Source organism: Podarcis bocagei (genome assembly GCF_964188305.1).
Source record: "Podarcis bocagei genome assembly, chromosome: 13".
NCBI classification, from domain to species: domain Eukaryota; kingdom Metazoa; phylum Chordata; class Lepidosauria; order Squamata; family Lacertidae; genus Podarcis; species Podarcis bocagei.
Genome location: NC_138138.1, coordinates 15082264 through 15109492, shown reverse-complemented (window position 1 = coordinate 15109492; position 27229 = coordinate 15082264). Strand labels below are relative to the sequence as shown.

The following is a 27229-nucleotide window of genomic DNA, read 5'->3' as shown; positions in this document are numbered from 1 at the left end:
GTAAGACATCAAACATTAAAAACTTCCCTCTGCGGGGCTGCCTTCAGATGTCAGATACAGTGGTACCTCGGATTAAGAACTTAATTCGTTCTGGAGGTCTGTTCTTAACCTGAAACTGTTCTTAACCTGGGGTACCACCTTAGCTAATGGGGCCTCCCGCTGCCGCTGCGCGATTTCTGTTCTCATCCTGAAGCAAAATTCTTAACCTGAGGCACTATTTCTGGGTTAGCGGAGTCTGTAACCCAAAGTGTTTGTAACCCAAGGTACCACTGTAGTTGTTTATTTCCTTGACAACAGACGGGTGCTGCTACCAAGAAGCCCATGTTTCTGGAAATGGAGCCCCTGGAAAACTCCAAACATGAACTCTGTTTAAAACTGACCAGCCATGGTTCATACAGCAGCCTGTAGCAAGTTGCCTGCCATGCATCTCTGAGAAAATGCTGTGGGTTTTTTCTACCCATAGTACAGACACGGGGTCCCCACTCCACCCCCCCCAACTAAAAAAACCCTGATTATTTCCTGCCGTCCAAAGGCCCGTGCCCTCAGCAGTCAAACCAACCTCCCCCTTTTTGGATTGCGGTCCTGTCACCGTGGCAACGGCCTCATTTGTCCTACAAAGTACCCCCTCCTTCCAAGCTCCACTCAGGCCTAGAAAGCAAAGTGATGTGAATAACCTCCTTCCCATCGCTGGAGTTTGTTGCCATGGGGACCGTTGCACAGAGCAAGGCCTAGGCCCGCATCCTTCAGCAGGCCCATGGGTTACCATGGCGCTGGTGCTGGGGCCAGAACAGTGCCCCCTCCCAACAAATGCTCGGCTTGCCCTTTCACACACTTTTAACCATCTTGTTGTGCTCCAAACCAGGGTAGCGCTGATGGTGGCAAAAGGACGCAATTCCACCATGCTCCCTCGCCGTGCTTTTATTGCACATAGACGAGCGAAAAGGTTCTCTCTTTACAATGCACAATACTGACACCTCAAGGCTTTCTAAATAAGTGAATGCATATAGATACATGAATAAAAAAGAACATTTGGGAGTCAAAACCTCTCCCCGCTGTCCTCTTAAATTAAACAAAAACCCTTCCTATAGTCCTAGATAGAATCTATTTTCAATGCTGGGGTGGTTGGGCACTGGAATATGCGTAACTCACAAACCACTGCTACAACTAAGGCAGACAGAAATGGTTTTTTCCTCTGGACATGCGCAAAATTAATGACAGGGCTGGGCATGTATCATACAAAATAATAATGTCTCTGAGCATGCACAGAATTGTTTCTCTGACCAATAAAAAGGCCTATCAAGACTTCTACTTCTTCACTCTCATATGAGGGTTTGTTTGTTTATGGCAGAGCTTTCAGGTATGGCTTCCAGGCAGGTTTGAGTTCCTGGATCTCTCTCACTAGAAATTAAGCACAGGGGACCAGCCCTGGTCCGTGCATGCAGAATCCTGCATACTGAAGATGAGAGACTAGGTTATATCCACATTATGTTGCTAACGGGTTGCTGCATCTTCTGTGTGTGTGTTGTGCACCTTCATCCACACATGAGCACTTTCAGTTTAATGCCTCCAATATCTACCTTGAAATTTCCCAACCACACCGAGAAAGTGCTTCATGGGATATATTTGTCCAGAAACCTGAGGTCTATTATGGGCCTTTGTTTACCTGTGTGCACATGCGTTTCTTTTTTTAAAAAACACACTAAAGTAACAACCACAACTGGTTCAACAACTGTGGCCATTCCTGGACCAGGAAAGCCTTGCCAAAGTAGTTCATACATTGGTTAATTCAAGACTGAATTATTGCAATGTGCTCTATGTGGGGCTTCCCTCACACTTGACCCAGAAGCTGCGGTTAGTGTGTAACACAACTGCTGACAGGAGTGAGGCCTTGTCAGCGTATAATACCTGTGCTCAGAGAGCTGTACTGGTTGCCAATTTGCTACTGGGCCAGGTTCAAGGTGTTATGGTTGACATTTAAAGCCCTTGGCAGCTTTTGACCAGTGTATTTCCGAGATCACCTTACCCCACATGTGCCCAACTTGACCGCTTTGATTGGCAGAATTGATACTACTAAAGGGTGTCACATAATACGCATTCCGCATTTGTAGGAACCCAATTGTTTAAGTGTGGCAGCACCTACAATTTACAGCTCCCGCCCTATTGATATCAAGCAGGTGCCTTCAGTGTATTATTTTCGGTACAGATGCTTAGAAAAGATGCTTAGAAAAGATGGTGTGAATTTTAGTCTGTTTAGTATTTTAACGTCTTGTGTTTTGTAATTCCCCACGCCCAGTTTTATGGCTGTATCTTTTTGCAAACCACTTTGAAATTTTTTTTTGGGGGGGGGTTAACCATTAAGAGGTGTATAAATTTTATGAAATAAATAAAACAATAGTAGTGATTTTAAAAATAACACGAATGGTCCTTCAGAAACAACGGGTGGGAAAAGGCAGGCTAAAAGGGACTGATGGAAACAAAATGGAAGTCAGGAGAGATTGCAATTGTACAGCACGCAGCGAAATGTTACCACACGTTAAAAACAAAAACAACACAGAGAATGCGCTTCAGTGTGTCTGCAGCCAGGTAACGTGTGATTTTATATTGGATTTTCTTCCTTTATTGGATTATCAGTGGATTGGGACAATCTAAATTTAGTGGGAGGGAGGGAAGCGGCTACCATTTGGATGAAGATGTGTGGATGCCACAAAGGAAGACCAGTCAGCTTCAAATCTGCATTAAACTCCAGTGCGGACAAGCCCATGGAACACAGGAATCTGGTTTTATATATGCCTTAATGCTGTCAATAGTCCATCCACCACAGTACTGTTTTCAGCATTGCAGCAGCCCTCCAGGATTTCAGACAGGGGACAATCCCATTTTGACCTGGAGATGCTCAGCGATTGAACCTAGACCTTTTTGCATGCAAACCATGTACTCTGCGTCTGAACCATGGTCTTCCACTGTTTCAAAAAGAGTCCGAAGAGGTTTGAGGGAGGTTTTGCTTCCCGGAGTGTAGAAGCATTTCTTCTCTTTCCTTGTCGCCTCTGGCCAATCAAGTCTTGAAGGTTTCTGTGTAATTTTAAACTCCGAAAAATATTGTTTATTCAGTGGCGTAGCGTGGGGGGTGCAGGGGGGGCCAGCCGCACCGGGCGCAACATCTGGGGGTTAAGATTAGGGGGCGCAAATCCACGGTTTAGGGGGCGCAAATCCACGGGTTAGGGGGCACAAATTACTTGCCTTGCCCCGGGTGCTGACAACCCACGCTACGCCACTGTGTTTATTCGAAGCCAAAGAAGGCGGAGCCAAGCGCAGCAAGAGCAGTGACCCCACTTTCAACTCTCTTTAAAGTCTATAAATTGTCTCCTGTCTCAAACGGGCAGCACTGCGTCACGCAGCCACCCAAATTCAGGTCACCTCCTGACACATTGCCTGTCCATTATTGCCAAGCTGCCAACCTCTCCTGTGCTTTTTCCCTCCCGGCAGGGCATCGATTTTCTCTCCGATTCGCACAATCCTACACCTGCTTCTCCTAACCTTCTGCCCCACACGGTCTGCACTGTGTTCCAGGCCCACAGAGACAAATAGCTTTCCTCAGACCCTAAGCCCATATTGGTTGCTAGTTCAGTGTGTTATTACACCTTATGATGCTTCAATAGACTGATAATGATGAAGAGAAAGTCACCTCTGGAAGACATTGCTATAGTTTTAGGCTGCATGCAATACTATTAAAGCACATTCAATGCACATTCTTTCCCTCAAAGAATTCTGGGCACTGTAGTTTATGCCTGTGTTTGCAGCTCGGATATATAATCTAATTGCCAAATGGCACCTTAAACCTAGATATGATGGTCACCACAATGGAAATGTCTAGATGCCTTTTTGCAGTGGATTATCATCACCATCATCATCATCTCATTTCTATACCATTTTATATTTTAAAGAAGAAAGCTCAAAGCAGTTGACGGCACATTAAAACATCACACAATCCAAAACAAAACGAATTCAAGCTTTAAGAAAAGTATTTCAGATTCTTCCCTAAGTGACATTTTGTTTTCCCCGGTCGCCAGATCCAGAGATCTCTGTGCGGTCGCAATTGGAACTGTGCCAGTTGCAAAACACGCCTGGAGTCTGGCTAACAATGGTTTACCCCTCAGAGACCTACAATTCCTAGCAATCATCAATAAACTACAGCTCACATAATTCTTTTTTTTGGGGGGTGTATTTTGAGTGTGCTTTAAAGGTATAGCACATGGGTAGGCAAACTAAGGCCTGGGGGGCCAGATCTGGCCCAATTGTCTTCTAAATCCGGCCCGCGGACAGTCCAGGAATCAGTGTGTTTTCACATGAATAGAATGTGTCCTTTTATTTAAAATGCATCTCTGGGTTATTTGTGGGGCCTGCCTGGTGTTTTTACATGAGTAGAATGTGTGCTTTTTTAAAAAACACATCTCTGGGTTATTTGTGGGGCATAGGAATTCGTCCATTTTTATTTCTTTCAAAATATAGTCCGGCCCCCCACAAGGTCTGAGGGACAGTGGACCGGCCCCCTGCTAAAAAGGTTTGCTGACCCCTGGTATAGTATGTATGCAACTTGCATGTCAAGAGTTCTACTCCGGTCTGAATCCAACAATCCTTTTGTTACGGAAGCCAACGCTTTGCCAAGAGAGTGGAGCTTTTGTTTATTCCTGTGGCCAAACAAGACCGGAAAGAGAAAATGTTCTCTGGACTTTCCCAAGGCCATACAATGAGGACATAATCTGAGCCAAGGTGGAGCTCTCGGGCCTATTTTGAACGCCAGAGCTGGTACGCCATATATGTTGCTAGGTTGCCTCTAAGGATGTGCAGAGTGCCACTGTCCATCCCCACTAAATACACAAGACACAATTCCCCACTATCTGCATACATGTGTGGGATTAAGAAAGGAGGGATTCTTGATGAGAGCATTTAGCTACCAACCATGGTTTCAAAGGCTGGGAAGAAAAAAAAAGTTTAGATGGGAGTCACTCCAGATAGTGGAGGACCAACAGGAATGAAAAGGCTGCTGGCTCTATACTCCCATTACCTCAGGCACTTACATCACTGTTCTCTGTTTATGATGACAGTTTGGGCATTTTCATATACTATGATCATACACTAGCTTAGCAGCTCCCAAAGAAGCATGGAAACAGACCCACTTCAAGCAAGAAGAACTACCAATGAAAGAAGAATGGAGGATGAAACTGATGGACTATGCAGAATTAGATAAATTAACAGGAAGGATTCGAAACCTGCGGGACCAGAGATTCTCAGAAGGCTGGAGTAAATTTACGAAATATTTGAAAAGCAATTGTGATGAACAGATTACGCTAGTAGGTTTGCAAGAAGTTTTGTAAGGTGAATTATTTGAAATATTGCAAGAAAGATAATGAGGCGAATTATTAGTTAAGGATAATTAAAGGTAATATGAAATTAAGAAATGCATAATAAGTGATAAAGAACATAAAATCATCAGAAGTGTTGACGGAAGTCTAAAAATATTGTATAAGATGAGAAGTTATGTTGTATGACTGTTCGAACTGATATGTTAAAAAATTAACAAAAGTGTGTGTGTGTGTGTGTGTGTGTGTGTGTGTGAATAAAACTGACCCACTTCAAGGAGGATGGGGTGAAAATAAACGGGGGGGGGGAGAGAGACTTCAAGCAACTTTGCAAACTCAAAGTGCTCTATAGATCAGAACGATTAAGAACGACAAGCAGGGACATGCAACAAAAATCTTGCTGTGTCTCTTTAGCCCCCAACAATGAATCTTCTGCTCTGGGGCCCAGCCAACCTGGAAACAAAACCTTGTTTTGCTGTTCCAGGGCTTCCTTGAGGGCTTTTGAAATGGCGGACATTCCCTCAAAGCAGAACAAAGCTCCTTTTCCAGTCTGGCTGTACAAGTTCACTGAGACTGGGGATATATGTGGCAACGTTTTGTCGCGTCCCCCAGTTTGTTCCTAAATATCCCTTTGCTGTGCTGTACACGACTTTGTTGTTATGTAGCAGTTGGAGAAATGTTCCTACAGAACAGGCCAGGGAGTAAGAGGGAAGAAATGGGACCTGCTGCAACAAAATGGTGCAACCACCTGAGAGCTCCGATCAAGGAAGTGGAGACTTTAAAGAGCGGGGAGGGGATAAAGGGCACCTTGCCCCCAAACACACACACAATTACTCCAATCTTCCCCTCCTGAGCTATATACAGTGGTACCTCTGGTTACGTACTTAATTCGTTCCGGAGGTCCGTTCTTAACCTGGAACTGTTCTTAACCTGAGGTACCACTTTAGATAATGGGGCCTCCCGCTGCCGCCACCGCTGCACGATTTCTGTTCTCATCCTGAAGCAAAGTTCTTAACCCGAGGTACTATTTCTGGGTTAGCGGAGTCTGTAACCTGAAGCGTCTGTAACCTGAAGTGTCTGTAACCCGAGGTACCACTGTAGTGGTACCAGCCAAAGCACACCTGAACTTCTTGCACTGCTATAGCAGGCAGGACTCCTGGAGCATTAAAAAGGAGAGAAAACTGTACTTTGTCTTTCCTTTGTCCTGAAACATCCCTGTATAGCATAGATGGGAAGGGGTTTTTTAAACCTCACAGAAGGTAACTCGCTAACCTTATTCCCCCACCCCACCCTGCTCCATACTTACGACAAGCTGTCAGGGACTTGAGCAAGTCAATTCCTTCTTTACTCTAGCATTTTTTGGGGTGCGGGGTGGGCAATATTCTATTTTTCCACCACTGCCTACTTTATCTGATGAACTCACACAATCTGCCTCTGCCTGACCTGATTTATTTAGATCTCAACCCCCATCCGCCCCTTCCTCAGCTGCAACCAGAATTCTGTGGCCTTGTCAGGATTTTGTTGTTACTGCATTTTTTAATTTTAAAAGTTCTTTTTCTTTTAATTTACAACGCTGAATACTTCTGTGTGCCGAGAGAGACCGCAGAGGATATAAACCCCTTCCCATACTTTTGGGTGGCTTCCAACCCCTTGGGCTTTTGCTAATACCGTGGTACCTCGGGCTACAGGTTACAGACACTTCAGGTTACAGACTCGGCTAACCCAGAAATATTACCTCGGGTTAAGAATTTTGCTTCAGGATGAGAAAAGAAATTGTGCGGCAGCGGGAGGCCCCATTAGCTAAAGTGGTGCTTCAGGTTAAGAACGGACCTCCGGAACGAATTAAGTTCTTAACCCGAGGTACCACTGTAGCGGGAATGACGCTAACAAGCAGGGACCAACAACAAAATGTCGCAGCGCATTCCCAGCCCCCAGCCTGGGATTCTTAGTAATAATAGAGAGTTTGGTGTGAGAGGCCGAGACAGCACTCATCACTCTCTCAAGACAGCTATCGTCAAAGTTCCTAGGGAGGAAGTAATCGCCATCAAATGAGCTTGCAGTTTCCACAAATTATTTGCGTCTAGGACAAATACGTAATACATCGCAGGCTGCAATAGTCCCTGAGGTAAAAAAGAGTATTATTGAATCCAGGAGCATCCCCACCCCAAACTATGCAGCAGTTGGATTTTTGCAGCTGAGGAATGCTGTTGGATCCAGATGCTTTCCAGATGTCCCATTTTTCCACAACTATAAGCAAAATATTGTTGGCCAACGCTGGCCTGATGTCTTTTTCCAGGACAGGCTGTAGGGAAGCCAAATCCAGCGAAGGGTTGGGGGACGCTGACGTTCCCACACACCTTCAAGGAAGAGAGTGGGGTGCAAAAGAGCCAAGACAGGCTGCGAGAGGAGAAACAGCCAAGCGTTGCATTAACACACTAGCACTGCAGCAGCAGCAGCTGCTGTCCTGCAGGTTCAAAACTTGGCACTGTCCATCAGGCCTGATCTGTGCTTGGCCGGGGGTCTTCTTGGCCGGACCACACAAAAGCTACGTCCACAAAGCCGCTCCCCATTCACCACAGCAGAAGCAAAAGAGAGGTCTGGAGCAGGCCTGCACAATTTGTGACCCACAAATTAGCCCACGGAGAAACCCCACTCAACAGTTCTGCCAAAACCAGGCAAGCTCACACAGTCAACACAGCTGTGGGGCCTTCAAAATGTGTCCTTTTAATCTGCTTTTGGTTGTGTGGCACCCTGAGAGGATCCAGGCACAATTCTCCTGCCTCCAGCTTTTTCAGTTGTGAGATACCCTCTTTGGAGATGGAGAAGACCGGGCGGTTATTCCACACAAAAATTGGAGATTTTCAGAAATGAGCACAGCTACACTCCAGGCAATGGGGCAGCAAGCATCCTATGACCATCACATACCCTGTTTCCCCATCCCAGCTGCCTCATCCGCCAGAGGAAATCCTGCCAAATTTGCTTGCCGGTCAAGAATCCGGATACAGCACAGACCAAAGTTTCCTATCCAGTTCCTGGTTGGCTTTATCTGGCTGAAGGATCAGGGACCCTCTGCTAGGTTTTCTTCCCCTAGCCATGACTACTTCCCTCAAAATTGGATCAGCATCCATGGCAGGCTTCTCCAGACATGGATAATTTTTTGGGGTGGGGTGGGGAGGAAGGAGGATGTTCACATAATTTCATTTGGTCTCTACCTATTCTACTTAAACTTAATCCATGTCCCTACTTCTTTTCAACCTCTGCAGCCATTTCCTCTTCTTGTGCTCCATTCCATCCGAAACGCTCCAAATGGTTATGTCTTCACTACAGGCGTCCTATAGAAATTTAGAAAACTGCAAAACAAAACCGAGCTCCTGGCAAGTCCTCATCACCTCTGCAACTTGGGATCTGCAGCACAAGCCTTGAAAGGACAAGCACAAGCTCACATCAAAGCTAGCAGGATGATGTCAAGGAATCTTCATAGGTTCGTAGTTTTCAATTTGCTTTTGAGGATAGCATTGCTTGCCTCTACAACTACAGTGGCACCTCGGGTCACAGACGCTTCAGGTTACATACGCTTCAGGTTACAGATTCCGCTAACCCAGAAATAGTACCTCGGGTTAAGAACTTTGCTTCAGGATGAGAACAGAAATCACGCAGCAACAGCGGGAGGCCCCATTAGCTAAAGTGGTACATCAGGTTAAGAACAGTTTCAGGTTAAGAACGGACCTCCGGAACAAATTAAGTACTTAACCTGAGGTACCACTGTACTTTGCAGCTTTCGCAGTCTCTCAATGCACCCAGAACACTGTCTGATGAGGAATCACTGGGTGAATTTCAGTCTTGGGGATGTTGACAAACTTCAGTCTACCCTGTCTGTTTTCAGCCTTTGCCCATCGTGGTTTAGGGTATCTAGCAGTGGCAGTGATGCTTTTGAATTATGGTGCTGGAGGAGACTCTTGAGAGTCCCATGGACTGCAAGAAAATCAAACCTATCCATTCTGAAGGAAATCAGCCCTGAGTGCTCACTGGAAGGACAGATTGTGAAGCTGAGGCTCCAATACTTTGGGCCACCTCATGAGAAGAGAAGACTCCCTGGAAAAGACCTTGATATTGGTAAAGATGGAGGGCACAAGGAGAAGGGGATGACAGAGGATGAGATGGTTGGATAATGTTCTTGAAGCTACCAGCAGTGGCAGTGGAAGACAGGAGTGCCATGGGGTCACGAAGAGTCGGACACGACTAAACAACAACAAAAGCAGTGGCAGGTTGACCAGCTAGGTTCGAGAGCAAGGGTCTTTCAGATGTTATTGGACAATGGCTTGTACCATCATGGCCAACGGTGAAGAATTATGAGAGTTGTAGCCCAGTAAAATCTCGTTACTCCTCTCGAAGGCTTATAAATGGGAGGAAGCATTCTCCACTCCACATATGGAGACAGTTGTGTGGGCACTCCTGAAAAAATACCCATGCTGCACCTGGAGGATTGTGCCAACTCACCAATCTAATACCAGTCAACAATACAGTGGCACCTCAGGTTACAGACGCTTCAGGTTACAGACTCCGCTAACCCAGAAATAATACCTCGGGTTAAGAACTTTGCTTCAGGATGAGAATAGAAATCGTGCGGTGGCGGTGGGAGGCCCCATTACCTAAAGTGGTACCTCAGGTTAAGAACAGTTTCAGGTTAAGAACGGACCTCCAGAATGAATTAAGTTCTTAACCCGAGGTACCACTGTATACCCTTTCCAGGAAAAGGTACTCAAGAGTATAGTGACTGGACAACTCTGCCTTGTTGGGTGACACTGATCTTCACCCATATCTCTTTCATTACCAAACTGTCTGACAATAGCAAGTAGTATAAAACACTCTTCAATAATAAGAATACAGAGTCTGCTAGTGGAAACCAAGAGGCAAAAAGGTCTCTAGAAATACCGGTAGAATTCAGGGTGTTTTGAGGCTCTTTCTGTTCCAGAGTTCAAAATTTTGGCATAGGAGAGAAAAATCAGTTTTCCGTTTATTGGAAACCAAAGGAAAGATGATTTTAAAAAGTGATGGTGAAACTAGAGTTTGGTTTGAAGCCGCCTGATGAAGTTAAGCGTGTCTGAGTCCAGACACTGCCTGAATAGGGAGATCAGTCAGGATCGCCTGGCTCTGGGCTCCTTAGTGGGGGAAAACTGATGATGATGATAATAATAATAATAATAATTTGTTTCTTATACCCCGCCCATCTGACTGGGTTACCTCAGCCGCTTTGGGCGGCTTCCAACAAAAATTCAGGAGTTGACCCCTGAAGTAAACAGACATGACTAACTTAGGTTTATCAATATCAATGGGTCTACTCTAAGTTGGACTTAGTTGAGTACCACACAGTAAATTTAAAAAAAAATGAAGCAGAATCAGTTTGTTTATGATAAAAGAGGTGCTGGGTCTAAAAAACTTGTCTGGAAGATATCAGAGAAAAGAAACTGGCTGCCAGGAGTGATTTTGTTAGCAGGTAGGTAGAACTGTAGGCTCAAAGGCATGGAAGTTAGGCTGGCATGTGCCAAACGGACATATTCATTTTAAAAAGCAGCAACACAGTTTAGCCTAAAAGTAAGAAGCTGTGTCAGAAAGTAAAACAGCCTAAATTTTTAATGAGAAATTTATGCAAAAGCCAGAATGATTAAAATATGATGATAGATATATGGTAGATATAGATAGATATAAAGGGAATTAGTCAAATGCAAGGGAAAAACTTTAAAACTGGGACTGGCAATAATTATGTGAAAAGCTGTAATTTAATAAACACTCATAAATACAAAAAGGGATTGTTGTTGCTGAATCATTGCCATTTGTGAATTGCCACTTGCTTTGAGCACAACTGCTTTTGGAAAAGCATCACACATATTAAAAACTAAACTAAAAATGTTAGCAGGAACTTGCCAAATGCAAAAGGAGCACAGAACTCTGCCCATTGGTCTTTTTTTGTGTGTGCGGAGTGGGGCGAAACAAAAGAGGTGAAAGCAAAGGACTGGCAAAGTCACCAAATCAAGAACATTAGCATGTGTATGCACAGGTGAGCATTTCCTTTATAAACAGGGCTGGGCCACAGCATCTCGCCCAGATACCTTCTTCCCTGTGCTCCACACACACAAAGAGGCATGATGTGATTCGAGTTCAGGTTTGAGGAGGCAGAGCTCATTGGTCAAACTTGCCAGAGATGCTGCTGACATGTTAATTGGTGCATGGGGCAAGCAGCAGGTGAAAGGGTGGAGTCCTTCCCCCCCCCCCCCAATATGCAATGACAGTTCCAGGGAAGACAAGCAGTTTTCTGGAAACGTCAGAGTCTATTAGGTCTATAACGGAATAAAGCTGAAGAGGCAGATATCTCAGCACAGTGCACAGGGAGGGGTTCCCATTTCTCTTTACCACCACCCAACACACACACACACACACACGCAAACTGGGAAAGAAGGACTATCATTATTATTACGCATTACAATTTATATTACCCATCCTTCACCCTAAGGTCCCGGAGCTGGTCACAACAATTAAAGCACAACATGAATATTAAATTGCTAATATGCTCGCACCACCCAATTCTCCAGCTCCATCATCCAGAACAAACAGGCCCTCTGTCTCCACGCTGCCATATGGACCCAAGACACTAAACAAGAAGAGCGTGGAGTGTGGGATCCACTTGGCTACCCCTCAAGCCACAGATGGGGAGAGGTCCCTGTGCACCCTTCCTTCCCCCTCACCCCCACCCAGCCCTTCTCCAGGGTCCAGGAGGGAGGTGCCCCCCAACGGTACAGCGCTCCGTCGCAGCAACAGCTCAGAATCAAGGTCTCCAAGGCAAACGCCATGTTCCCAGCCAGGATGCCCTAAGGGAAGGTATGGCGCCAAGCCGGGGGTGGGGATGGGGAATTAAGTCGCATGGTGGCACTTGGGAAAATACATCTAAGGGGTGGGGGCAGAGTGAAACCGATAAACAGAAAAGGGCACTGCATAAGGAACTGGTAGACGGATTGTGTTAGAGGATGAATTATGCACCTCTGATAGGCCCTGTCCACACACGTCATGTGTGAAAGAGCCGCCACAGATCAAACACCACAAATGGGGAGATTTCTGGCTGTTTCAGACACAATGCCGCGCAAGGCAGGCAGGTCACACACACACCACAGGGCAGCTCACAAGCGACTGTGCATGCGTGTAGGAGCAGAGAGGTGTGTGTCTTTATGAAATGCACGAGATCAACAAGCAGAATGCAAGGCAGGCAGACAACAGGTACATCCGACAGAGGTCAAAAAGGATGTGCAGAGGGAGAAATGGGTGTGGACCGAGAGAGGCAATATTCTAGTCAGATGGTATACAGACAGAAGCAGAGGGGGAGAAACACAGAGGGGGGGGGAGAGAGACGGTGGCTCAAGGATGGGGACCGCAGAGAGGCAGACAAAAGGTTCAGGGTGGGCAGCAGTAGAAGAAAAGACCCTGAAATAAACAGATTGCCATGTAAGGAGATGGCCAGCCAAAGGGATGGGAGGAGAAAGAGATGGTGCGAGCAGGGGGCTGGCAGATGGAAGGTGGAGGGAGCTCAAGGGCGCTGGGAACGGGCGTAAGAATAGACAAAAACCCTGCGCCCCCCCCCGCGCGCCCCCACCCCCAAAACCCTCCTTCCCCCCACCTCTTCACTGTCTATGAAAAGGAGGGATGGAGCCTTGGGGGGTCCCATCCCGGAGCCCAATATCGAGAGAGGGGAGCAATATTTAGGGGGGGGGGTTCTGTGCGTGATCGAGTGGAAGGAATCGACGCGGACCCACCCACCGCGTACCCCCCTCCCCAATTCCCGCTGCCCCACGGCGCATCGCTTACGCCGCCGTCCTGCAAGGTCTCGCCCATCTCCTTTTGGGGAACCAGCAGACCAGAGCCGAGGGGAAACCCACCCAAACCCACCCCCGACCATCTCCTGATCCAGAAAGGCGGAGGCGGGAGAAGCAGCCACATACACACACAATACACAAAAATTGGAGGGGGGGTTGAAATCCAGCTAAAGATGTGACTCCCTTTCCCACCCACCCACCCCCCACTTTTTCTGGAAATGCGCCACCGCGTGCCAACAGCTCTCGCACCCGCATAAATGGCACGGAGCAATAGCCCCCCCCACCCCAAACTGCCCCACCCACCCAGCCAGATCCCCGGTTCCCACCGCAGGAGGGGGGCTCCCTCGATTCACCCCCACCCCCCGCCCCGCCCCTACCCGCCTTCTGCATGCAAGACCCCCGCAGCCTTTTCCTTCCTCTCAGGCGCCCCCCGCGCGCCCACTCACCCTGCGGGCTGGGAGGCTCCCCGGGCTGCGCCTTGCCGCGAGCCGGCCAGCCGGGGCCGACCAGCAGCGGCAGCAGGAGGGCGAAGCGCATCGCCAGGGCCGGCGCCCGCAGCATTGTGGCCGCCCCCACCGGCTCCCCGCTACCCGGCCATGGCGCGCCCGAAGGAGCCTGGGCGGCAAGTCGGGCGCACTGGGCTGTGCGGGATCCGGTTACGCGGCGGCGGCGGCGATTGTGTCTCCTCGTCCCCGGCAGCCCCCTCCTGCCCGGCGGGGAGAAGCTGCGACTGCTCCACCTGCTGGAACAAGCCAGCACCACCGCCGCCCCCTCGGTCTCCTCTTCTTCCTCCGCCTCCTTCTTCTCGGGTGCTCCGCCTCAGTGGCGTAGCGTGGGTTGTCAGCACCCGGGGCAAGGCAAGTAATTTGCGCCCCCTAACCCGTGGATTTGCGCCCCCTAACCCGTGGATTTGCGCCCCCTAACCCTAACCCCCAGATGTTGCGCCCGGTGCAGCCGGCCCCCCCTGCACCCCCCACGCTACGCCACTGCTCCGCCTTTAGCTTACCTCACCCAGAAACTGTGTCCAATGCCAGGGAATAGTCCTGGGCAAGGGGGGGGGGATAAAAAAGTTCAGGGGAAGGGAGGGGGTGCACTGTGCCTCTGAGCATGTGCAGAACGTGAAGATTGTTCCAAGTAAGCCTCGCCCTCTCCGCAGGGCTCAAGAGGCGCCTATCTGTGGATTGGCTTCCCCTCTTCTGTTTCTTCTCCAAGGCTATTTTCTGGGTGTTCAAGGCGTCTTCAAATGCGGAGGATTGGTGGGTAGCGGGACTTAGCAGCTTTCTAAAATTGATGCTTTTGAATTATGGTGCCGGAGGAGACTCTTGAGAGTCCCATGGACTGCAAGAAGATCAAACCTCTCCATTCTTAAGGAAATCAGCCCTGAGTGCTCACTGGAAGGACAGATCCTGAAGCTGAGGCTCCAATACTTTGGCCACCTCATGAGAAGAGAAGACTCCCTGGAAAAGACCCTGATGTTGGGAAAGATGGAAGGCACAAGGAGAAGGGGACAACAGAGGACAAGATGGTTGGACAGTGTTCTCGAAGCTACCAGCATGAGTTTGACCAAACTGCGGGAGGCAGTGGAAGACAGGAGTGCCTGGCGTGCTCTGGTCCATGGGGTCACGAAGAGTCGGACACGACTAAACAACTAAACAACAATAAGATGCCAATAAGGGACGCGGGTGGTGCTGGTGGTTAAACCACAGAGCCTAGGACTTGCTGAACAGAAGGTCGGCAATTCAAATCCCCGCGACGGGGTGAGCTCCCATTGCTTGGTCCCTGCTCCTGCCAACCTAGCAGTTCGAAACCACGAAGTGCAAGCAGATAAATAGGTACCGCTCCGGCGGGAAGGTAAACGGCATTTCCGTGCGCTGCTCTGGTTCACCAGAAATGGCTTAGTCATGCTGGCCACATGACCCGGAAGCTGTACGCCGGCTCCCTCAGCCAATAAAGAGAGATGAGCGCCACGACCCCAGAGTCGGCCACGACTGGACCTAATGGTCAGGGGTCCCTTTACCTTTAAGATGCCAATGTGTACATTATTATAGAATCGTAGAATTGGAAGGGACCCCAAGGGTCATCTAGTCCAACCCCCTGCAATGCAGGAATCTCAGCTACAGCATCCATGACAGATTTCCATCCAACCTCTGCTGAAAACCCTCCAAGGAAGGAGAGTCCACAGCCCCCCACCCCCTTTTCAGATATTGGGGTATGTGGAGCCAACGTATTGAACATGCATGACCAGGGGAAAAAACCTCAAAATTACAATTCTTTGATGGCTCAAAGCTGTTTCTGTGTTTTAATTTGTTTTATGAGCAGAAGTCATATCGTTTTGCTTTCATATGTCCTACTCAAATATTAACAAATCCCAGTACACCTGGTCTGCCTGCTACATGCATTAAAGGGCAAGAAATGTTCTATATGCCTCCCCACACCTCAGAATGCCATCTCTCCCAGAATTAACAACAACGACAACAACAACAACAGGTCAATGTTCATTTGCATCTTGCCCATTCAAACAAAGGCTTCAAGCTTTAATCAACTAATTGGCACAACAAATAAAGAAAGGCTTAATCCCAGATTAGCAGCTTCCCCCACTCCCAAAATATATAGGGGTTGTCAGGAAGTAACAAGCAGGAGACTCAGAAATCTTGAAGGGCCCAGACTGATTTGTTGTTCAATTTACTGTACATCCGAAGCTAGCAGACAATTTGGCTTCTGCACTGAAACTATGGGGGGTTTCTTCTCTCTCTTCTAACAATGAAGAACAACAGGCAGGTGATGTGATTGCCTTCATTGCTCATGCATTTGGTTTTAGCTGCTGCTTCATAACGTTGTTAATTTTTTTGGTTCTTTGGTTGTGTATGTATAAATGCAGTGCTTTTTTATATATAGGGGGGTAAGGTGCCAACAAAGGTCCGTATAGTTAAAGCCATGGTTTTCCCAGTAGTGATGTATGGAAGAGAGAGCTGGAGCATAAAGAAGGCTGATCGCCGAAGAATTGATGCTTTTGAATTATGGTGCTAAAGGAGACTCTTGAGAGTCCCATGGACTGCAAGAAGATCAAACGCATCCATTCTTAAGGAAATCAGCCCTGAGTGCTCACTGGAAGGACAGATCGTGAAGCCGAGGTTCCAATATTTTGGCCACCTCATGAGAAGAGAAGACTCCCTGGAAAAGACCCTGATGTTGGGAAAGATGGAGGGCACAAGGAGAAGGGGACGACAGAGGACGAGATGGTTGGACAGTGTTCTCAAAGCTACCAGCATGAGTTTGACCAAACTGCGGGAGGCAGTGGAAGACAGGAGTGCCTGGCGTGCTCTGGTCCATGGGGTCACGAAGAGTCAGACACGACTAAACGACTAAACAACAACAAAAGGTGCCAGTAAACACCATAAAGTTGTTCACACACACACACACACACACACACACACACACACACACACACACACACACACACTTTGTTCACCGCTCTGGAATCTATTGGATGAAGGGTGGTATACAAGTGTTTGAAATAAATAAATGAATCCTTTAAAATGGATCCTGCACAATACTAATGGGTTTCCAACTACTGGTGAGACAATTATAGCTCCCATGTTACAGTAATTGAAATACAAAGCTGGTAGAAAAACATGGTAAAATAAAACCCCAAGAATTAAATGGTATATTTCGTTTATTAAACAGCAAAATGCATTTTACACTCAATGTATTATGTCCCATGCCTTCATTAGCCTCCGTATGAGCTCAGCAGATCCCAGGGTGTGGCGCTGCATGGAGCAATAGAATCACCCGCAGCCTTTTTTGCCCCTCCAGCTCCCCAACTTTGGGAATCAGCCCAAAATGGTTCTCCTCTCCTGCTGAAAATTTGGACTTGTTTGAAGCCACAAAGAGGAGATGAAAGGCAACGTTGCTAGTGCAAGAGGGACAATTCCAAGATCATCTTTGCATCTTGGAGGAAATGGTCACAACTGGGGAGCTGATCAGAAATGGGCACTGCTCCTTGATCATATGGAGTCTACAGATCATCTCTAGGAGAGTTCACATGCCTGTTAAGATTCACTCCTAAATAATAACTCTGAAGCGCCTGAATGGACCAGCCTCTTGTAGAATGACAAGGAAATGTGGCACATGATGAATGGCATGGACAAGCGCAAATATAATTTACAGTACGAAATTTTGAACAGAGTATAGGTGGCAATGGCATCCTTCTTCTGATTGCTTTCATGATGCATCAGGTATTTGGCATGTTTTATGTACAAGAAGATCAAACCTATCCATTCCGAAGGAAATCAGCCCTGAGTGCTCACTGGAAGGACAGATCGTGAAGCTGAGGCTCCAATACTTTGGCCACCTCATGAGAGGACAAGATGGTTGGACAGTGTTCTCAAAGCTACCAGCATGAGTTTGACCAAACTGCGGGAGGCAGTGGAAGACAGGAGTGCCTGGCGTGCTCTGGTCCATGGGGTCACGAAGAGTCGGACACAACTAAAAACAACTAAACAAATGTATATTAATGGAATTAATTCTGCACTTTTAAAAAGAGTGCTGGGGTTTTTTCCTCCCTACTTGTTTCTCCAAGCCCTATTTTTTCCACTTAAGAATTAGTGAGCTTTTGCTTTGTTTTTAATTTAATGGATGGCCCGTGTCTTCCAGTCAGGACCTTGTTTTTAAGGGTGAAGGAATCACTCTTCTGTGGCGCTAACCATGAATGTAGATACTGCCAACTGCAGGCATCTATTTAGCAAGAGAATGGGATGTGTGCAGAAGTATAGTTGAGGAAGGGTATTAAGTTGCGGAGCAAAGAAGAGGGGGGGGGTCCTCAGAAAAAGGGTCTAGCTGACATCTCCTTTGGAACAGGGAGGGATGGATCCAGGCAGAAATGAGATCACATTGGTGGGCGTGTGTTTGTGTGAGGATCACCCACTACTGCTCCTTCCCAGATGTCATTGGGACAATTGTCATTGGGACAATTGTTCCTCTTCCTCTGTGGGTGGTCGCTTCCTCTTGAAAAAGCCCGTCTATTAAAAAAAAGAAGAAATAGGCTTCTTTGAACTGGTGAAAGCCTTGATTGGGCTGCTGTTCTCAAAATAAACACATAAGGCACTCAGAAGTATGCTGGGGTTGGCTGATCTGATCAAAACAACAACAACAACAACTCCTATTTGGGGACTTCCCTGGCTTTTTTCCGGCCCACGTAGGACCAGTCTGGATAGTTGGCCTTGGTGAAGATTTGACGTTTTCATCCCCCAAAAGTTTTTGATTTGAGTTTCTAAAATGAGGCTGCATTTTAATGTTGTACTTTAATATTGTTTTTAAGTCATATTTTAATCAATTGTTTTTATACCTGGTGTTAGCCGTCCTGAGCCCGGTCTTGGCTGGGGACGGCAGGGTATAAATAAAAGTTGTTGTTGTTGTTGTTGTTGTTGTTGTTAACTCTCATGGAAGTTTTAGTTGAGATTCCCGCATTGCAGGGGGTTGGACTAGACACTTGGAAGTCGCTTCCAGTTTATAATTCTATGATTCTATATACCACTGCCTCCCCAATGAGGCATGTTAGTTACTGCGACATCCGACCTCCCATGAAGCCTCATTTTCTGCAGGGACCGGTGGTGCTCCTATTTTTGTTAAGCCCCAGCTAAAGCCAAAACCACTGGAATATTGGCACCCCATGTGGTTGGTCCACTTTGCGTCTAGGCCCAGAATTGCCTGCTCCGAGGTTTTGCTTACCTTCCAAAGAACAATAATGAAGATTGCAAGGAGGAAAAGTCCGACCACTATAGCTGCTATGATCCACCACACAGGAATATCCCTCTCGGCAGCCGGGTCCACCCACTCCACCAGAGTCTTAGTCTGGGTGGGGCAGGGGGGAAGGATAGGAAAGAGAAAGCCAATGTGAGCTGAACCCTCGTCTCCCTGATGCAACTGAAATAATGGAGGGGTTTTCATGCCCAAGTAAGTCTTTTATCCCCAACGCAGATAACAAAATGGATGAGCTCCTCTACCTTGGGCAGATTCAGGTGATTCTTGTAGGGTTGGCAAACACCAGTTATTTAACTGCCATTCAGGCTTCAGCCTTAAAGTTTGGAACTGGGTACTTTGTGAATTTAACTAGCAATTTAACTAGAATTTAACTAGTCTCAAATCTTCCATTCTTGGGCAAGGTGATTGAGCGAGTGGTTGCTGAACAACTCCAGGCACGCCTGGAAGAAGCGGACCATTTGGATCCCTTCCAATCGGGATTCAGGCCTCATCACGGGACGGAAACTGCCTTGGTCGCACTGGTTGATGATCTCCGGTGGGCTAGGGACAAAGGTGAGAGCTGTTTCCTAGTTCTGCTGGATCTCTCAGCGGCGTTTGATACCATCGACCATAACATCCTTCTGGACCGTCTTGAGGGGCTGGGAGCTGGGGGCACTGTTATACGGTGGTTCCGCTCCTTCCTCCTGGGCTGTGTTCAGAAAGTGGTGGTGGGGGATGAGTGTTCAGACCCCTGGGCTCTCACTTGTGGGGTGCCTCAGGGTTCTGTCCTCTCCCCCATGCTTTTCAACATCTACATGCAGCCGCTGGGAGAGATCATCAGGGGGTTTGGGCTGGGTGTTCATCAGTATGCAGATGATACCCAGCTCTACCTTTCTTTCAAATCAGAACCAGTGAAGGCGGTGACAGTCCTGTGTGAGTGTCTGGAGGCGGTTGGAGGATGGATGGCGGCAAACAGATTGAGATTGAATCCTGACAAGACAGAAGTACTGTTTCTGGGGGACAGGAGGCGGGCAGGTGTGGGGGATTCCCTGGTCCTGAATGGGGTAACTGTGCCCCTGAAGGACGAGGTGCGCAGCCTGGGAGTCATTTTGGACTCACAGCTGTCCATGGAGGCACAGGTTAAATCCGTGTCCAGGGCAGCTGTGTACCAGCTCCATCTGGTACGTAGGCTGAGACCCTATCTGCCCGCGGACTGCCTCGCCAGAGTGGTGCATGCTCTGGTTATCTCCCGCTTGGACTACTGCAATGCGCTCTACCTGGGGCTACCTTTGAAGGTGACCCGGAAACTACAACTAATCCAGAATGCAGCAGCCAGACTGGTGACTGGGAACGGCCGCCGAGACCATGTAACACCGGTCTTGAAAGACCTACATTGGCTCCCAGTACGTTTCCGAGCACAATTCAAAGTGTTGGTGCTGACCTTTAAAGCCCTAAACGGCCTCGGTCCAGTATACCTGAAGGAGCGTCTCCACCTCCATCGTTCTACCCGGACACTGAGGTCCAGCACCGAGGGCCTTCTGGCAGTTCCCTCCCTGCGAGAAGCCAAGTTACAGGGAACCAGGCAGAGGGCCTTCTTGGTAGTGGCGCCCTCCCTGTGGAACGCCCTCCCACCAGATGTCAGAGAGAACAACAACTACCAAACTTTTAGAAAACATCTGAAGGCAGCCCTGTTTAGGGAAGCTTTTAATGTTTGATGTATCATAGTATTTTAATATTCTTTTGGAAGCCGCCCAGAGTGGGCGGGGAAACCCAGCCAGATGGGCGGGGTATAAATAATAAATTATTATTATTATTATTATTATTATTATTATTATTATTATTATTATTATTATTATTATAGCATTTTGAGCCCATTTTAGATGCAGGTAAGATCCAGTGAAGGGACGCGGGCGGCACTGTGGGTTAAACCACAGAGCCTAGGACTTGCCGATCAGAATGCCGGCGGTTCGAATCCCCACGACGGGGTGAGCTCCCGTTGCTCGGTCCCTCTCCTGCCAACCTAGCAGTTCAAAAGCACATCAAAGTGCAAGTAGATAAATAGGTACCACTCCGGCAGGAAGGTAAACGGCGTTTCCGTGCGCTGCTCTGGTTCGCCAGAAGCGGCTTAGTCATGCTGGCCACATGACCCGGAAGCTGTACGCCGGCTCCCTCGGCCAGTAAAGCGAGATGAGCGCCGCAACCCCAGAGTCGGCCATGACTGGACCTAATGGTCAGGGGTCCCTTTACCGTAACCTATTCTTGAGCCACAGAAAACCACAAAAGGGGAAAGTGCTATTGTGCTCAGGTCCTGCTTGAGAACGGGATGCCGGTCCAGAGGGACCATTGGCCCTGATCCTGCAGGCCTGACGTTCTTCTGCAAAGCTGAGTTTCGGCTGCACCGATTCACTGACGTACCAGAGAGGATCCGCTTGGCAGAACATCCGGCTGAATGCGGTAGGGCATCCCTGAAGTGTTGAATCGGGCCTGAGACCGGATGAGGAGTTGCTCCTTCATGGGGTGCTGTGGTAGAAGAGACCATCATGGATTACCTGAGCCCTTATTATGGACCTGCCATCAGGGGCGAGCTTTGGTGACCTTTTGAAATACGGTGCCCTGTGCGAGGCCAAAACATAGCGCCCCCAAATGGCGCTGGCTTCCGGGTTGGGTGGTGGTGGTGGTGGTGTTTAGAGGTCTGCAACTCTTAGAAATAAGAACCTGGACTCAGACTATGCTTGCTAGATGAAGGGGTTTATTCTAGACTTCTTTCCTTGCTCAACCATGACACCCAGGCCACATTCACATGCTACATATAAACTGCTATGATACCACTTTAAATAACCATGGTTTCCCTTATATAATCCTAGTTTGTTAAGGGTGCTGAGAGTTGTAAGGAGATCCCTATTCCACTCACAAAGGTAGAGTTCCCAGAGTGATTTAACAGTCAATCCCTCTCCATAGAGAACTCTGGAAATTATAGCACGGGGGGGGGGGGCACAAACTACTGACGTGCTGCATGTGAAGGAAAAACTTAAACACGTTGCAGAGTTCCCAAAAATAGACCAGAGGCAATTAATATTTCATCCAGCAGAGCTTTACTGCTACTAAAGGAAAATGAGCATATTGGACACAAATCCAATACATTCAGGATTGGCACTGTCCATAAAAGATCCAGTTGCAGCAGACTTATCTTAAACTAACAAGAACTTATAATAAGACTAAACCTCAACACTATAGCATCCAGAACAGAACAACACACCAGAACAAAGAGCTAGAAAGATAAAGTAAGTGAAACCCCGGCTCCTTCTGGCCTGACTATTATAGTCAGCAGGACCTGGACAGAAAGATAACAGAACCAATTTAAACCAGCTGTACTCAGCTTCTCTGAAGGAATAACCCAAACATCAGAAACCTTCTGCCTGTTTCTTTCACATAGAAAGAAACCTTCCAGAACCCTCCTGAACTAAGCAGAACAGGAAAGATCTCTACACATCAGATCAATACTTTCTGTACTAAGAAATGCAAACTGACAACTACAGCTCCCATAATTCTTTGGGGGAAGCCGTGACTGTTTAAAGCGGTATCATAGTGCTTTAAACGTACAGAGTGAATGTTGCCACAGACTACCTCTCTTACTTTCTTCAAATACCTCCTCCAGATCCACCTTTGGTCACAAAATCTTTGGCTCCTCTCTCTCCAGTTACCATGCCCTGCTGTAACTCAGCCTAAGTACTTTACAGTCATACCTCGGGTTACAGACGCTTCAAGTTGCGTTTTTTCGGGTTACGGACCGCCGAAACTTGGAAGTACTGGAACGGGTTACTTCTGGGTTTTGGTGGTCGTGCATGTGCTGAAGCGCTAAATCACGCTTTGCGCATGCGCTGAAATGCCGAATCGCAACCCTCACATGCGCAGACGCGCCGCTGCAGGTTGCGAACGCTGCGGGTTGCGAACGTGATCCCGCACGGATCACGTTCGCAACCCAAGCGTCCACTGAATCACTGAAACAATCACATCATCGTTCCCTGTGTATCCTTGGCTCCCCTTCCCCTTCATCTCTTGTTTCCTCTGTGAAGAATGTTAGATTAGAAGTTCCTCGGGGCAAGGGGTTATTGAGGCTGGAGGAACATCGCCCAGCTGTGACGCGTTTGAGGGCAGCTCCCTGCAAGGCCCTTTCCACCTGGCCTAGGGGGCAAGCCCCACACTCACCAGCCCCACTGAAGAAGCTCCTCAAGAGGGCGGAGGAACATCACTTGGCTAATGTTTTATTGATTTATTGATTTAATATGTTGTAAACCACTTTGAGGTTTTTATTAAAAATATAAAGCTGTATAGAAATTAAATAAATCAAGCAAGCAAGCACCATTCATATGGATGGTGCCATATAAACAAATAAATAACAAATAAATGTTTGCCACTTCTTCATCATAATTGTGATCTTGTAAAAATGTATGCTACCCTTCATCTTGTCTGGATTACAGGAAGTTGTGCACTGATACAGATACAGATACAGATACAGATACAGATACAAATACAGTGGTGCCCCGCAAGACGAATGCCTTGCAAGACGAAAAATCCGCTAGACGAAAGGGTTTTCCGTTTTTCGATGCGCTTCGCAAGACAAAAAAGTCTTGCGAGTCTTGCGATTTCCCCCCCTTTCCCCCCTTTTTCTAAGCCGCTAAGCCGCTAATAGCCTTTTAGCCGCTAAGCTGCTAAGCCTTTAATAACTGCTAAGCCTTTAATAGCCGCTAAACCGCTAATAGCGCTAATCCGCTAAGCCGCTAATAGGGTTGCTTCGCAAGATGAAAAAACCGCTAGACGAAGAGACTCGCGGAACGGATTAATTTCGTCTTGCGAGGCACCACTGTACTGATACTGATACTGATACTGATCCTGATATAGAGATATAGAGATAGATATTGATACACACAGAGACACACACACACAGACAGACACACACACATATATTAAAAACATGCCCCCCAAAACAAATAGAATATTTCAAAGCAAAGTGTAAAATGAGAACAATTAAAATTTCCCAAAGGCACTGAAGTGCTTGCAATGTTGGAGCCAGGCAAGCCTCTCCAGAGAGGGGGTATTCCAAAATCAAGGCAGTCTTGTTTTCTAGGAAGGGAACTCTCCGCCTCCCCATCCCTTGCACAGAAGCTCCTTCCTTACCTCCAGGAAAGTCTGCAGCCACAGCACTGCATGGATGGTCACCATGGCTCCTTGCCCTTTCTCCAGAGTCCCCACTTGGCAGCAGATGACGGCACAGTCTTGGCTACTACAGTTCTGCAGGCAGGTTGGATCAAGAGAGTTGAGTTAATTTAAACTGATGGAGTTATTCAGCCTGCAGGATGTATATAACCTGTGGATATACACAGGGTGCAATCCTAACCTCAAGATACAAACTATGTGTATGTGTGGGTGTTTGTATGTGTGTGAAGTTATGGAATTCTGTTTCCCATTTCTTCATTGCTCAGTCTTCTACGTTTTCACATCAGTTTTTGAACTGGTTTCAGTCTTAATTAAAATTCATTAGCTTTCAAAGCAAATTTCTGCTAACATACACATTTTTTGCAGGCACGTTGACCTAGTATACATCATCATCATCATCATTATTATTATTTGCAAATCAAGTTCCCCTAATATACTGGATGCTCGTATGTCATTTATATACGCATTTCTATGCACACTTTACCTCTGATGTTTGCATTTTGGTAAACTACTCGGCTGGAGAATTGCACTGAAAAATCTGGGGAAGGGGGAATTCCAAAGGATGGTTGTGCTTCCGTTCATGCGTTGTCTTGGAAAGGGAAAATTAGGTAGGTTCGCCTTTAAAATGCGAACTGAATCATATTTTTGGCCCATTCCATGTCAAATGATATGCCTCTGCCAGGGGAAATTCAGGGCCATGGATATTGCTGGCAGACCTCCAGCAGAGGTGGTACATGCCAGAAACCACCCATTAAACTCAGTGGAGAGGAAGGGAGGGGGAGAAAACTGCCCACTCGGCCATGACAGATTATAGGATAATTCTGTACCAACTAGCATAAACTATTAGCAATATAGACACCTCTGGCAGGGAGACCATATGTTGGATGCCACAGGGTGTGTAGCATGTGACTAAACTATTCTGGCATCACATTATGCACACTTAGGCTGCGTACACACCATACAGTTAAAGCGCATGATTTTCCCAGAAGACTTCTGGGAACTGTAGTTTAAGGTGCTAGTTTAAGGGGTAAACTACAGTTCCCAAGATTCTTGGGGGAACTCGTGAGTTTTAAATGTATGGTAATAAGTGCCCCAATGGCATAGTGGGACCATAGAATTGTTCAGCTCAAGTTGAAAGTGTAAATTTAGTAACTATGACATTAAAGTATTGAAATTTTAAAACAATCAAGTTCCTAGATCTCTTGAGTGCAGAGGTGGTTTTCAGCTAGCTGTTTCAATCACACTATGCTGAACTGCTACCATATGAGGGCTTCTACATGAGCAGAATGCTTGCCTCATTCATTTTCAAAACAATTTTGCACAATAAGTCGCTCATCCCAAGTTTACAGATCGGACAACTGAGGATTAGCCCGAGTGATGAGAAGCAGGGATATATGAACCCAGATCCAGTGACAACCACTTCAAATGACACTATGAAGTCCATCCCATTTCCCAACAAGTCTCACCACCACAATGGGTTCCTGCAGTGCTGCTGAGTTCACATCCCGCCTCTCACGCAAGCGCCGTGGTTGGGCAGTCATATTGTAGCTGGGAGCAGTTGTGGGCTCCTGGACTTTCAGCTACGAGGGGAAAAATAGCATTCAGGTGAAAAGCAGGCAGCCATATTGAAGGGAAGTTTTTAATGTGTGACATTTTAATGTATTTTTAATCTTTGTTGGAAGCCGCCCAGAGTGGCTGGGGAAACCCAGCCAGATGGGTGGGTACAAATAATACAGTGGTACCTCGGGTTACATATGCTTCAGGTTACAGACTCCGCTAACCCAGAAATATTACCCCGGGTTAAGAACTTTGCTTCAGGATGAGAACAGAAATCATGCTCCGGCGGCGCGGTGGCAGCAGGAGGCCGCATTAGCTAAAGTGGTGCTTCAGGTTAAGAACAGTTTCAGGTTAAGAACGGACCTCTGGAATGAATTAAGTACTTAACCCGAAGTACCACTGCAAATTATTATTATATTATTATTATTAAGGCAGAAGCAGACCAGGAAAAAAGGCAACTGATAAGATAAAGGGGATGGGGCAACTCTCCTAGAAGGAAAGGTTGCAGCTTTTGGGACTTTAAACTAAAAAAAAGGAGATGATTTGATAAAGGTGTTCTCAGGCCCTCCATCCTTTGCTCTCCCCTTCCCAGAGGCTGCTCCTACCTTCAGAGGGTTGGTGTCATTTGTGGGTGAACAGGCGATGTTGCCTTCCGTGCTCACCCTTGCGATGTAAAGCAGGAAGCCTTCCCGGAAGTGGCTGGGGAAATCCACAAGAAGCTCAGCCCCAGATACAGTGCTAGGGCCAGCATTCTGCAACTTAGAGAAGGACAAGGAAGGAAGAGAGGTCAGCAATGGGGAAAACGTTGTCGGTTTGCATTTTTAGTACAGAAAGTATTGATCTGATGTGTAGATATCTTTCCTATTCTAATTAATTCAAGAGGGTTCTGGAAGCTTCTCTGTGTGAAAGAAGCAAACAGAAGGTTCGTGATGTTTGGGTTATTCCTTCAGAGAAGCTGACTGCAGCTGGCTTAAACTGGTTCTGTTATCTCTTTCTGTCAAAGTCATGCCGACTACAAAAATAGGCCAGAAGGAGCCTGGGTTTCACTTTCTCTTTCTATCTCTCTTCCTTCCGGTGTGGTGTTCTGTACATAGTATGCTTAGTGTTGAGGTTTAGACTTATAAGTTATTGTAAGTTTAAGTTAAGTTTGCTGCAACTGAATTTCTTATGGACAGTGCCAATCCTGAATGTATTGGATTTGTGACCATTATGCTCATTTGCCTTCAGCAGCAGTAAAGTTCTGCTGGATGAAATATTAATCACCTCTGGTTTATTTTTTTTTTTTGGGGGGGGAATTCTGCAACGTGTTTAAGTTTTTATTCTGCTAACTATACGCTGGAATCTGCTCTGGATCAATATTGAGAAGAATTCCACGACAGACATATCCACAGTGGCATGCCTTCCAACTTCCCCCCCAAAATAGCAGGATCACCACAAAAACCCTGAAGCCATCACGGCCTCTCAATTTTTCACACAGCGTTCCAAATTCCAAAGGGGTCTTTT

At 47.1% G+C, this 27229-nt stretch overlaps 2 protein-coding genes across 2 annotated transcripts in view; both read right to left on the bottom strand.

Moving 5' to 3' along the window:
• The window catches only part of FAM171A2 (family with sequence similarity 171 member A2), a 41722-nt gene extending 27704 nt beyond the window's left edge, over positions 1 to 14018 (bottom strand). Inside the window, 1 exon segment of the mRNA XM_081166218.1 lies at positions 13663 to 14018. Within this exon segment, the coding sequence (XP_081022344.1) occupies positions 13663 to 13777 (115 nt within the window). The 5' untranslated portion in view covers positions 13778 to 14018.
• Positions 14019 to 17586: 3568 nt separating this feature from the next.
• The window catches only part of ITGA2B (integrin subunit alpha 2b), a 48877-nt gene continuing 39234 nt past the window's right edge, over positions 17587 to 27229 (bottom strand). Inside the window, 6 exon segments of the mRNA XM_081166153.1 lie at positions 17587 to 18234; positions 18944 to 19066; positions 21371 to 21475; positions 24131 to 24244; positions 25636 to 25749; positions 26332 to 26484. Of these exon segments, the coding sequence (XP_081022279.1) occupies positions 18175 to 18234; positions 18944 to 19066; positions 21371 to 21475; positions 24131 to 24244; positions 25636 to 25749; positions 26332 to 26484 (669 nt within the window). The 3' untranslated portion in view covers positions 17587 to 18174.